Raw genomic sequence first — 14,341 nt, 5'->3', positions numbered from 1 at the left:
GGATATCATGCTTAAGAACTCGGTCTTCTAAATAACTATGGAGTCTATTTGAAATGAAAAATTTAATTGGTTTCTTAATTGCAGTTTTGAAGTTCATTGTAATTCTAATTGCTTTTATAACTGACATATTTGGAGTCAGTAGCATTGCATTTCCATGTCTGTTTTCTAGAGTGGTTTGAAAGAAACATATATGAGAGAATAATAAAAGGATAACAATCCTCTATAGGGGACCTCTATAAACTTTGTTTCTGCACCAGAGGCCTTCTGTTGCAGATGTTTTTATTTTAATATACCCCTTCACTCATGCCTCTTGTCCTTCATGTGTTCTTGTGTTTGTTTTCAGTATGTATCTGGAAGTAGCATCAGAGGGGCAATAAAGGACAAATCAGAACAATTATCAAGAAGGCACACAAGGTTGCCATTTAAACAAAAAAATATGGGCATGATACATGGAGAAAACATGAGTTTGGAGAACATACCCTACTATAATTATGCTTACAGAGCACTTTTCTTTCTTTCTAGTTTAATTACACGGATGTTGCAAAGAGATCCAAAACGAAGGGCATCTTTGGAAGAAATTGAAAATCATCCCTGGCTACAAGGAGTTGACCCCTCACCTGCAACAAAGTACAACATTCCTCTGGTTTCATATAAAAATCTTTCAGAGGAAGAACACAACAGTATCATACAACGAATGGTTCTTGGAGACATTGCAGACCGAGACACTATAGTAGAGTAGGTTACCATTTTATCTCAGTTTTTGTATTGTACTGTTTCATTCCATTTCTGTACAGAACATAAGAACAGTCCTGTTGTATCAGACCAGTGCCCCTCTAGGCCAACATTTTGTTATCAATTATTGCTAGCCAGATACTTCCAGGAAGTTTGCAAGCAGGACATAAAGGCAACCAACCTTCCCTGCTCTTCTGTCCCTATATTTATTGCTCAGAGTTATACTGTCACTGAACTTGGAAGTTTTGTCTGGCTGTCATGGCTAATAGCAGTAGATACATTCTCTACATCAGGATAGAGCATTATAATATCTGCAGAAGAAATTGGTTGTCTTCAACATGACATTGCAAATACAGATAGGGAAGTATTAATAGCTGCATGTACTAGATCATTTAATATTGTGTGCATGTGCAGATCCTGAGCTGCCAGTGTGCAAGGCTGCTGTGGCGCCAAAATGGCTACCATGGCATCCACCTCATGCCAGACAGCCCACTGCAGCTCCTCTGGGGAAGAGAACATTCATCCCCTTCCCCTGGATAAGGGAAGTAGCCCCACAATGGGGCTACTCAATTCTGCAGCTGCTGTTGAGCCAGCACAGAGTCAAGGAGACCTATGCTAGGCTGCACGGCCCAACACAAGGCTCAGGATCTGGTGGAGCTGAGCTGTGCCAATCTCACCCCCTCCAGCCCCACTCCCTCCCCTGCCGCACCTCCCTGCCCTCCTCCACTTCTGCTTGCCCCAGAATGCCTTTCCCCACTTCCCCAATGCCCCCACTCACCACTGCCCAGTGGTCTGGGCGACTGCCTCCAGTGCTGAGCCCACAGTAAGGGTCACACTGCACACCAGCGGTAAACTGACACACCGGGCTCTGGATTGGGCCCTTAATCTGCAAAACAGCTCGTAGTACAAAATTCATAAATTAAAATTACAGTAGTATTAATTGCTGGAAATAAGTGACTGAGAATGATCAAAATTTGTTCAAATGGGAACAAGTGCAATAACAACGAAATTCATATTTTATCCAGTGGGCCTCTTTGTCTTCACTGCTTTCAAGCTTTCTGGGCAACAATATATCATTCCTCTTTGTGGATAGGGAAGGAATATGCTGTTGAATTGCTAAAAGAGTCAAAGAATAGGATGCTTTGACTTGTTGACACAACTTGTTCATTCCTGTTGCTTCTCATTTTAATCTGGGTCATACATTATAGATTGAATTAGTAAGTAACTTTCCAGACAGTTTATATTGAAGTCTGCTTTTGTGCCTAATGATAGAGCAGATGTAATGTACCAATTAGTTTGGTTTAGTGTCCATTTAAGCTTCCTGATTCAATGCTAAGGTTTAATTTCCCCTAAACTCATTGAGCAATGAGAGCAGACTCATTTGAACTACTAAATCTGATTCTGGAAGCAAAATTAAGCAGACCTTCTGTTATCCAAGTTCTCTGGTCAGTGATCTGGTCTTCCCCTGACTCCTTCACTTCTGTAGAAAAGTAGATAGAAGCTATCTTACACAGAAGATCTGGTTTTTTTGTCTTGAACCAGTATGAGCAAGACTTCTTAAATCTTGCAGATTTTACCCATTGTGTGTTCTAAATTGAATCATTTAACTTATATAAAGCATTCTGTTTCTGCCACAAACAGAAAAAAGTGTATTCTAACATTTGACTGTTTGAAGCTAGTGTGTAGCTTGTTCATGAATAGATTTATTCCTATCTTTATTCCTTGCCCTGTGTGATATGGAGCTGTGGAACTGGCAACAAAGTCATTCCAAAATTATTGGAGAGGTTGGGGAGGGTATGAGGAATGTTTCTGCGTGATTTGGCTTGGTGCACCTACCCTTCTGACTGATTTGGAGATAGTCTGACATTGCATTCAACCTAGCTCTGCTCCAAGTCAGGCAATGACGGACTGTAAGCAAAGTGGTACTCAGAACTTTGTTTTGGTGGCTATTGTGGAATTGAGTGAGATTCCTTTTTCCTCCCATGGTGATTTCATGTATTCTTGGGCAGCAGCAACAGAAATTGGCTTCCTCCAGTTGCTCCTTTCCACAATGCAAAGTATGCTCGAGGAGACAGTTCAGCTCCCAGTCATCTAGTGTCATATGGAGGTGTGACTACCCTATGCATATGCAACAGAAGTTCAACATGACCAAGTGATAGAAGAAAATAACATTTCTAACACTGACTTCACTTTTGCTTTAGCATATCTGACAGTTATCAAAGGTTACTGAAGCATAAGTGCACATTCAGTATGTTACTGCAATTCAGGAAAATCTTCTCAGTTTTTTGGAAGCTTTTTGTCATATATCCTGTGATTATTGTCAAGATGGGTTGTTGCCATTTGTCAGGATGACAAAGCGCCAATTTCTACTTTCAAGCCCACTTCTGTATTTGCTTTGAGAAGCATTATAAGTTCTACTGCCTATGTGTCCAGTTTCAGAAAACTGTTGATGTTTGAAGTGTTCCATTTTAATTTTATTTCCCTAGGGCTCTGGAAACTAACAAATACAATCACATCACTGCTACCTACTTCTTACTAGCAGAGAGAATTCTACGAGAGAAACAGGAGAAAGAAATACAAACCAGATCAGCAAGCCCAAGCAATATCAAAGCTCAGTTCAGGTGAGAATTCAAGCTTGTACTCAAACACAATAAATTTTTAATAAAGATCTTCAGTTCTTTATGGCTACAACCCTGTTGATATTATTAAATGTATTTTAAATAAGTTGTGAAACATGTGTAATGCATTGTTGCCAAAATATGATATTCTTCATAGCTTCTGAACAGCGAGCAGTCAATAGTTTGAAGGCCTTTAAACCTTGGAAAATTGCTAATCTCTACTGCACTGTTGTGAGCCAGTGCCACATCCACCCAGAGCACAGGGCTACAGCTTCTGAGGGAATTGCTGCTTTCTTTTACTTAATATGCTGTGGTGCTATGATGTTGCCATTAGCAGCCTTTCCACCATCAAATCTGCAACTTGACAGCAGAAATGGAAAGAAGGTGCTCGTAGTGCTTCGTCCCTCACTTACCAGAGCCAGTGCATACCTCTGTACACTAAAACTGTAGTGTTGAATAAGTTTATTATTATTTATACTCTGCTTAATCTCCCAGTGGGCGTTCTAAGATACTTACAACAATGCAAATGTAAAAATATAGAAACAGCACAAATATAAAATAAAGCATTAAAATTACCCAAAATCAATATACAACTAAAAATCTCATTAAAAGCCAGCAACAGACAGTGAAAAACACAGCCAGTAGAAATGCAGCCCGTATAAATAATCAGCATAAGAACCTTAACCATCAATATTAAAAGCCTGAACTCAGAAAGCGAGTGTAAAAAGAAAAGTCTTTAGCCCCTGCTGAAAAACCTCCAAGGAGAAAGCAGTTATTTAAGAAGGAGGGAATTCTGTACAGTATATGCCACAATGGAGAAGGCCCTACTCCGTGCCACCACCCCTCCCACTTCACTATGTGGCAGCACCTGTAAAAGGGCCTCTCTGATGATCAAAGGGGACGAGCTGGATTATAAGGAAGAAGGCAGATTCTCAGATATCCTGGTGAAGAAGAGAGATAGAGCTGGGGTGTTGTCAGCATACTGGTGGCACCCCATTCCAAATCCTCTGATGACCTCTCCCAATGGTTTCATATAGATGTTAAATAACATGGGAGACAGATTAGAACCCTGTGGTACCCCATGCCTCAAGAGCCAGGGTGCTGAACAGGCATCCCCCAGCACCACCATCTAGGACCTGCCAAGTAGAAGTGGAACCACTGCAGTATGGTGCCCCAACCCCCAACTTGGCTGATTGGCCCAGGACGACACAATGGTTGATGGTGTCAATAGCCGCTGTTAGGTCCAGCAGAACCAATAGGTACCTGTCTAGTTCCCAGCATAGGTCATCTAGCAAGGCAACTAAGGCTGTTTCTATCCCAAAGCCCAGCCTGAAACCAGATTGAAAAGGATCTAGATAATCCACTTCATCCAAGACCCTCTGGAGCTGAGATGCCACTACCCGCACAACCACCTTGCCCAGAAATGGGATGTTTGAGACTGGCTGGTTGTTTTCCAGCACTATGGAGTCCATAGAGGGCTTCTTCAGGAGGAGGCATCCCACCACCCCCTCCATCAAAGAAGAATTAACCACCCTTCCTGTCCACTTGGCCAGTGCCTCCTGGGCAGATATAATGAGCCAAGCTGGGCAAGGGTTGAAGAGGCAAACAGATGGCCTCACACTCCAGCATTGTCTGTCTACATTCTCAGGCTCTACAGGCTGAAAAGAATTCCACAAACTGGACAAGCAGACACCAAGGAGACATCAGCTGACATTGTTAGTGTGGCATCCAGGTTGTGACGATGTGAGCAATTTTATCCATAACGTGCTTCGCAAACACGTCACAGTGGCTGACCATGTGTTCCTCCTGGTTTATTGGAGGGGTCTGATGTAGTAGGCCTCGTGCAACATGGAACAATTTCACTGGACAGCTCCCTGCAGATGTAGTGGTACCAAAGAAGAAAGTTTTCTTCACGGCTGTCACTGCCGTGGAATAGACTCTGTAATGAGCTCTATTCCATGTCTAGTCAGACACAGCAGGAGTTTTCCGCCATCATTGCTCTAGATGTCTACCCTGTTGCTTCATCATTCACAGCTCCTCAGTAAACCAAAGAGACACTGAGTCTGTGACATGGCAGAGGTTGCTTAGGCGCAATCTCATCCACTGACCTGGTCATTTTCCCATTCCAGAGGTCAACCATGGCGTCAGATGAGACACTAGTCTTGGCAGTTGGAAAATCCCCCAGAGCTCTCAGGAAACCTTCAGGATACATTAGCCTTTGGGGTCAGACCATACAATGTGGGAATACTGCCACAACCCCTTCCCTCACCACACATTTTTAAAGGCAGCCCCTCTCTAGGGCCGTAGAAGGCCTTCTGGGGACTAGGGAGGCCACCTGCAGGCTCCCTGGCCTCCAGTAGGCCTTCTTGAAGCATCCAGAAGATCTAAAAATGTCACTTACTGTTTTTGCCAAAAACCGGAAGTGATATTTTTAGGCCTTCTGGAGGCCTCAGAAGGCCTACTGGGGGCGGGGCAGACTGCAAGCATCTCTCGGGCCCTCAGAAGGCCTAAAATGTCACTTTGGGTTTTCTCTGAAAATCGGAAGTGATGTTTTTAGGCTGGGGTGGGGCCTTAGGGTCCTGGCTCTGGGTGGCACACATACCAGGACTGCGATTGGGGGAGGATCTTATATTAGTAGGGCCCTAGGGGGATGTGAGCTCCTGGCTGGCAGTGCAATGTGCCTTATCAGCTGTCCAAAATCTGATGGTGTGCCTTCACAATTTTAGCACTTTCTCAGTGTGCTATGAGATGAAAAAACTTGAAAATTGCTGCTTTTAAGGAGTCCAGGGCAGTATATGTTCTGTTCCTCCCCCCCTTTTATTCACCCCTGCTCTTTTTTTCTGGTTCCTCTCTCCCCTATTGCATTGTGGGAGCTTGCTGGTACTACTTTCCAATGACACATTCCATCAAAGCAGTTTTGCATGTTGATACCTTGTAGGAGGGAACTTTACACATGACTCTCACTGTTGCCACAGTGTAAATTTAACATGGCATAAGACTGCTTATGTTGGTCTGGACTAATTGGCAGCATCTGAGTCTTTTTATGGACTCTGTTATCTTAGTTTACTTGACTGGTTGGTCTGCAGTGTAGAAAGTGTTGGGAGTAACTATCAGTAGTTCTTGGTTAAACAAATCTGTCAGTGATAGTATTGAGTTTACCTCTTAACAATGACACATTCTTAAGAAGTAAGAAGCAAATGTATGTGCATTCTTAGATGAAGCACGTTGATGCTGAAGATGAACCATGAAGTTCAAATGGGTGAACTTTCATAGAATATATATGACTATAGACAAGACTCCACCATTTTGGTTTCCACCCTTGCCATGATGAGTGTGCTGGCACAGTTGGAGAGTAGTGAGCAAGTTTTTGCTGCACTCTATGAAAGAAGCCTGGGCGCCGCTGCTGAGCACAGCCCGGCCCCAAGCTTTATTTATTTACTTAAAAGATTTGTGCTCTGCTTTTCCACAGCTGTACTGTCCTGTCCCAGAGCAGGAGAGGGAAGTGCAGGGAGGGGGTAATTGTGGCCAGGCTTGACTTCATGAGCAAGACTTCAGAGCAAGAGATGGAAGCATGGTGGGAAAGGGGAGCTAGTTAATGGAGGCTGCTCGACACAGGTGCCTTATACAGAGTTAGACCATTGTTCTTTTGAACCCAACTGTGTCCAGCCTGGAAATCCTGATGGAAATCTTTTAACCAGAGGTGCCAGGGATTGAACCTGGGACGCTTTGCCTGCAAAGTTAGTATACTACTACTGAGTCGTAGGTCTTCTCATATGGAGGGAAAACTAAAGGCAACTTAAAGCCACTATCATAGAAGCCAAAGTAAAATGTATGTTACAGATTAGAAGCAGAACACAAGAATATGCTAGTGTTAAAAAGTTCTGTTAAGAAAGGTTATAAAGGGAAAAGAGCTTATTTTTGGAAGTGGAAAGTCCATGCTAATGAAGATTAGAAGACTGTTGCAGTCCTATGTATGCTTGGGAGAAAGCGGAAGTAAGTGGGACTGACTTTGGAGTAAACATGCGTTAGAACAGGCTGCACAAGCATGAATTTTGAAAACGAAATTAATAGTAATGCAAGGAAATACAGCAAGCAATTAACTTGTTCCCTTCTAGCAATTTATTTAAATGCATCCGAATTGAGAATCAAGTCAGGATGCAGTAGGATCATTGTAAAATGTACAAGCAATGTGAAAGGAAAGAAAATAGCATCTAAAGTAAAAATACAATTCCTAACTAAAGGAATTGTAGCAAAATTGACTTCTGAAGACCACAACCAGAGAGTGAATCCTGGTACTGAAATTGAACATCATTATAAATATTTTTTACAAGAATTATGAGATATCTGAGCACTGTCCAACTTAATATTCAGTTTTGTCTGGTCCCCTATTTATTAAAACAGTGCAAAACTCTCTGTGGGATATGTGCTATTTACTTACATTAACTGATCATGCTAAGACCAACAGAATTATTCTCCCCCATCCACCCAAGTGTGGTTTTTTTATTGTTTGTTTTTTGACAGGCTGTTTACTTCTCTTCTTCTGGGACTCCAAAGTGTAGTCTTGGCTCTTGTGAGTCTCCTGGTGTGTAGCTGTCTTTGATCTATCTGCCTCTAGGCTAGGGAGTGAAGATCTACTGCTAAATCACATAGCTTGCCCTGGGTAATGTTTTGAAAGTTCAGGTTGAGGGTTCTGCAAGACTTGTTAGCCTTGCCTAGCCTCTTCAGTTATTTCAAATATCTTACTTCTCTGGCATTTCCAAAGTAGCAGGGTGAGACTCTAATCTTTACCTTACCCAGAAACCGTTTCCACATAAATGTCAGTTTAAGTGGTGTTGGTATAAAAAAAACTGTCACTTTCTGTGCAGTGACCACTCTTGGGTTTTTTTGCCACTTCCAAAGAGGTAGCCATGTTAGTCTTTAGCTGTCATAAAACAAAGAGCAAGCCGTGTGTGTCTGTGTATAGTTCCTTTTAGTTTGGGGAGGATTTAAAATTTAATGAATGTATATCCTGTATTTCCTCCACAATTGTGGGCATCTAACTGATTTTAAAACCTCCATTTTTAAATCATGAAGTAGAGGGGACAATCAGGATTCAAAGGCTGGAGACCAGTCCTGAGCATGCTCGATTGGATGTTCTGCTTTTTCTTTACATACGTCTTTGTCATATCACAGTCTGCTCTTGAGACGCTGTTTGAGAAACCCAGGTCCAGAGTTGCCTCAGTATTACTGGGCCTCAGTATTACTTTCCTTATGAGGAAAGGCTATGGCGTTTGGGCCTCTTCAGTCTAGAAAAGAGGCACCTGAGGGGGGGACGTGATTGAGACATACAAAATTATGCATGGGAAGGATAAAGTGGATAGAGAGATGCTCTTTACATTCTCTCATAACACCAGAACCAGGGGACACTGAGTGTACTAAAATTGAGTGTTGGGAGAGTTAGGACAGATAAAAGAAAATATTTCTTTACTCAGCGTGTGGTTGGTCTGTGGAACTCCTTGCTGCAGGATGTGGTGACGGCATCTGGCCTGGCTGACTTTAAAAGGGGATTGGACAAGTTTCTGGAGGAAAAATCCATTATGGGTTACAAACCATGATGTTTTTGTGCAGCCTCCTGATTTTAGAAATGGGCTATGTCAGAATGCCGGATGCAAGGGAGGGCACCAGGATGCAGGTCTCTTATTATCTGGTGTGCTCCCTGGGGCATTTGGTGGGCCGCTGTGAGATACAGGAAGCTGGACTAGATGGACCTATGGCCTGATCCAGTGCGGCTGTTCTTATGGTTCTTTAGACATAGGCTGAGAAGTGGAAGTTAGCTTGTCCTTTTTCTCTTTGGTAGACTAACATTACATTTTTCACTAGTAAGTTTTTGTAGTAACTAGCATTTGTTGTGATCTAAACTGTTTTGAAGACTTTCTTTGCACTTGAAGCTTATACAAATTAAAGTAGCATTTTTCTGTTTACCCTCCTTTTTACAGGCAATCATGGCCAACAAAAATTGATGTCCCCCAAGACTTAGAAGATGACCTTACAGCTACTCCTCTATCGCATGGAACTGTTCCCCAGTCTCCAGCTCGCAGTGCAGAAAATGTTCTTAATGGTCACAGGAGTAAAGCACTTAATGATTCAGCAAAAAGAGAAGATATTCCTGAATTAGCTGGGCCAGCACTTTCTGTTCCTTCTGTGAGTTTAAAACCTACAGCTAGTGGTCGGAAGTGCTTGTTTAGAGTGGAAGAAGATGAAGAGGAGGACGAAGAAGACAAAAAACCTGTTTCCCTTTCAACTCAAGTTGTCCTACGCCGCAAGCCTTCTGTTACAAATCGTCTTACTTCCCGGAAGAGTGCCCCAGTCCTCAATCAGATATTTGAGGAAGGAGAGTCAGATGATGAGTTTGATATGGATGAAAACTTGCCCCCCAAACTTAGCCGGCTAAAAATGAATATTGCTTCCCCCAGCACTGTGCACAAACGTTACCACAGACGGAAAAGTCAGGGTCGGGGGTCCAGCTGCAGTAGCTCAGAAACGAGCGACGATGATTCTGAAAGTCGTCGACGTCTAGATAAAGACAGTGGGTTTACTTATTCCTGGCATAGGCGAGATAGTAGCGAAGGCCCCCCTGGAAATCAGGGAGATGGCAGTGGTCAAGGCAAACCAAGCAATGGAAATGGAGGGTTAGATAAAACAAGCCCAGGTGACAATAATAAAGGGGGTGGAAGTCCTTCCAGCAGCTCCAGTGGCAGCACTAATAACAATTCAGGTTCTACTCGTAGATGTGCTGGATCTAATAATTCCATGCAGTTGTCTTCACGAAGTGCAGGCGACCTTGTTGAAAGCCTCAAATTAATGAGCCTCTGCTTAGGTTCACAGATTCACAACAGCACTAAATACATAATTGATCCACAAAACACTGTCTCGTTTTCCAGTGTTAAGGTGCAGGAGAAATCAACATGGAAAATGTGCATAAGTTCTACCGGGAGTGTAAATCCAACGTCATCCTTGGGAAGCATAAAATTCTTTTCTGACCAAATGTCAGACACAACAAATGAATTGGAACGAATAAAGAGCAAGAACTTGAAAAATAATGTGCTACAACTACCTCTGTGTGAAAAAACAATATCTGTGAATATTCAGCGAAACCCGAAGGAGGGACTGCTGTGTACCTCCAGTCAAACTACTTGCTGTCATGTTGTTTGACAATAAGTGGATTAACCAATTCTACTTGACATCAACAATCTTCCTTTTTGGAGCTGTGAATACTTTATTTCACTGAAACCCATCATTGTCATTGTCTTAATATTTTAACGTGGGCTTCGAGCAGTAATTTATTATATTTTAATTTAGTTTGCTTGATATGACAATGCATGATTTTTGTGCATGCTGCTAGCCAATAATTTTTTTGTTCCCAACAAACCCAGCTATTGTGTAATTTTTTTACCTTCATAATTTTACTACAGAAAAATCTGGCTTACAGTAAAGCTTGTATCCAGATCCATTGTAAATGAAGCACTTAGTAGTTTCATATTCTGCACTTAGTGAGAGAGAGAGAGAGTGTGCTTTTGTTTTTGTGAAATGCCCAGTCTTGTTCTGATCTTCTGTTATTCCTAAACTATGTGAGATGTGGCATAATTCTGTATGTTTGCAACAGAACCAAAGCAATAATGTTTTGATACTGAAAACTCTTCTGGGAGCTTTCAGATTTCCAAGGCTTGTTCAAAGCAAAAATGCACTGAAAATTAAGAAGTCTTGAACTTTGATTTCAATCCCACATCTGTTTGTCTTAAGGTATAAAATGTGTGAAATGGTGGCTGAACTGAAGATCTTGTTTTGGTACAGACAAGATTGAAAACAAATATTTTAAAGGCAGCTTTTTTCCCCATAGAATATTATTACATGCAGACAATCTTTTAAAAAAAACAACTATATAACAAATGAAAATCTCAAGCTCATCATTTTTGAGTTTTTTACAATCTTAAGGGAAAATATATTCATTACAGGTGTATATCATGACAGTTGCTAGGTGCCAGTGCAAGACACTTAATGGACCAATTTGTGTAGCAATTGCAACTGATTCCAGTGTCATTTCCTATAAATTAATTGGTCATAAGCGCTCATTGAAAGACCTAACTAAGTTAACGTCTTCTGCCCTTCAGCATTCACCATTTGATTTCAATATCAATGGAAGCTTCATGGAGGCTTTTTACTTTAAAGGACATAACTCAAATGCTTCAACTCCTGTTTTCCATGACCACCATATAAGCCATTGAATGGGCAGTCAGAGTTCAGTATGTTGTTGGTTATCAAAAAGTGGTTCCAGTTCCACAACAGCATCCAGTTATTGTAACCAGAGGTTTATATGAAGTCAGCAAGTAGACTTTGAATAGGTCTGTTCAGATGAGCAGAGAGTGTGGAGTGGACTGCATTAGTCCTCCATAGAGCTCAAAATGAAACAAATTCGTGCAAGATTCAGGAAATTGTTCCAACATGAAACTTATTTTATTGGTATGTAAAGCTATTGTCTTATTTAATTCCCTTCAAGGACTCTCTCTCGAAATCAAGTCAGATAACAGTTGGCATGGATCAATTTTCTTTTACATTCTTCACTGCTTTTAGCTTTTCTTTTTTTAACCCCTTGCTACTGAAATGCTAGCAAATGAACATGTTGGCATTTTTCTGTACAAAAGGATACTTTTGACCAGATGAACTAACTTTTGTGAACTTTTATCTAGAATAAAGTATATTGCAGATCCCTAATTTTGGGAATGGCAAGAATGTTATTTTTTCATGCTGTGTGCACTGGGTCTTCAAAGCAATGCTGATAAGAATTGATGGTATTATGTAGCAACATCCCAGACAGGCACTGATTGTCTGAGACAGTTTAGTATCTTTTAATACTAGCAAAATGGTCAAGCAGAATGCATTTCATTAACATTGTAGACTGTAGAGCACCAAAGAATGTTGTTTGGTTACGATTTATGTTCACACTGGCTTTGCTAGTGTCATCGGTCTTGCTAAAGATGCAGTCTGAAACATCCTCACTAGGAAGTAAGGCTCGCTGAATTCAGTTTGACTTACTTCCAAGTAAACATGCTTTGGATTGACCTGCAGGACTACATTGTGCAGTATATTTTCATGTGTATCCTAGTTGAGGCTTAAACCTCCTTGCTTTCCTGACATAGCAAGTCAGTTTTACTTCCCAAAACTTCAGTGGTGTTTTGGATGTTGTGTGAGTGTATGTGTGTCTTTTTTTTTTTTAAGCTACTGTTGCAATTTAGTTTAAATGGCCTATCATGCTATACTAGTATGAGAGAGAGTTGAGAGCTACAGAAGTGTGGGCAAAGCCATAGACCATATTTGCTTGAAATTTTCTTAAGCAGGGATCTTATCAAGGGCCAGACAATATGGACAGTTCACGGATAACGGTGAACAGAAATCTATATATTAAAAAAGGTAGGAGAGAGTTTATAAAGGGCATTGGCAATAAACTTGTTGCAGCTTTTTATTTTCAAGTACTGTAAATATTCTATCCACACATTGTGTGCAGCCTTGGAATGGCACCTTTTGACTAACCCCAGATTTTTTTTGTTTCCTGTTTTTTTATATACAAATGTGTATATATGGTGCTCACATTAGAACAGCAGTGTTGACCATTTATGCTGCATAGCTGTAAAATAGCCTTATTTAGTTGTGTATGGTTGATTGAACCTCTGGGTGTACCAGTGTTAGCTTGAGTGTTGTCTTTTTATCCATTTGTTCACCGGTGAATGATTGTGCATGTGTTGTATTACGTTGTCATGTTGAAGGAGGGAGAGAATAACCACTAAAATATATTGGACCAAACTATTATAGAGCAAGTAACAGTTTCTTGTACCCCTTAAACCTGTCTTTACAAGTTACATATAGTTACCGTAGCATATAAATTAAATATTGTGGAAAGCAACTAGTCTTGTATTTTTCTGTATGTGTATATAATGTACCTCTAGCAACCTATCTGTATTTAAGATGTGACAATCTTGACACACAATTTTACGAGTAGGCGTGAAATTAAGCAGAACTCATGGAGCAGAGCAGAATGGAGAGAAGCTACATATGTTAGGGAGGATACAGAAATATCAGTTGATCTTTGTCAGTTGCTTCCAACAATGTTTGGCTTTCTTCATTGTATAAACATTCATGGTGTATGACAAATGAAAAAAAAAACAATCCAGTTAATAAAAATGACCTCTTTATTGGTGCATAAATGACTTGCATGTCAAATTTATACGTTCTTGCTGCTGTTTCAGGACTTGAGAATGTGAGAAGCTGATTTACTGTGGCTTAAAGACCTTGTCAATATGGCAGTGTTCTGTGTCAGAGTAGATGAAATTGGGCTGCACTTGCCTGCAGTAATGGATATTTATAAAGTGACTCTGTGCAGTTGCACATTGGGACCATGTGCAGGCCAGCTACTCCAGAGGTCTCTCACTGCAAAGCTGTCTCTTCATCACCTCAGCTCTCATTGCCTCTCATGCAAAAGGGAAGGTGCACATCTTCCTCTGTTCAATACATAAAGACAGAAGAAATTGGGAGGCAAAATCTTATTCTTTAGGTATCAATGGTTGTGCAGTAAAATAAGAATTTTTTTTTGTTAGGTTGAGAGAGTTCAAAAACCTTAAGTCTCAGTTCCCCTTTCTCTGTTATCTGCCTTAGAGGGGGACCAGAAGTGAAAGTCTTTCAGTGGCTCCTGCCAAAAACGACAAAGCTTTTGATGTGGGATTGCACTGAGGCCGCAAGGATGAAATAAAAATTTGCAAAGTTAGTACTGATCAACTGCCAAGGCAGCTGAAATTTGAAACATGATTAGTAAATGTGGATCCATAAGAGTGAAGAAAATAGGAGTGACTGCAAACAATTTCAATTTTTGTTAGATCATGGTGACCCTTGGGCTCATAATGCATGTCTTTATTTTACAATTAGAGGATCAATTAATTTCACATCCTGAGATGTCTGCTGAGCAA

General features: G+C 41.0%; 1 protein-coding gene across 3 annotated transcripts in view; it reads left to right on the top strand.

Annotated features, from left to right (window-relative positions):
- Positions 1–13,585, top strand: part of SNRK (SNF related kinase) — a 42,012-nt gene extending 28,427 nt beyond the window's left edge. For all 3 annotated transcript variants that reach the window (XM_066630972.1, XM_066630970.1, XM_066630971.1), the window contains 3 exons: positions 523–735; positions 3,219–3,353; positions 9,326–13,585. In XM_066630972.1, the coding sequence (XP_066487069.1) occupies positions 523–735; positions 3,219–3,353; positions 9,326–10,541 (1,564 nt within the window). In that variant the 3' untranslated portion in view covers positions 10,542–13,585. The remainder of the gene's footprint in view (positions 1–522; positions 736–3,218; positions 3,354–9,325) is intronic.
- The last annotated feature ends 756 nt before the right edge of the window (positions 13,586–14,341 follow it).

Source organism: Tiliqua scincoides, chromosome 5, assembly GCF_035046505.1.
Source record: "Tiliqua scincoides isolate rTilSci1 chromosome 5, rTilSci1.hap2, whole genome shotgun sequence".
Taxonomy (NCBI): domain Eukaryota; kingdom Metazoa; phylum Chordata; class Lepidosauria; order Squamata; family Scincidae; genus Tiliqua; species Tiliqua scincoides.
The sequence above is the reverse complement of the archived record's forward strand: the minus strand, read 5'-3'. Positions and strand labels throughout refer to the sequence as shown.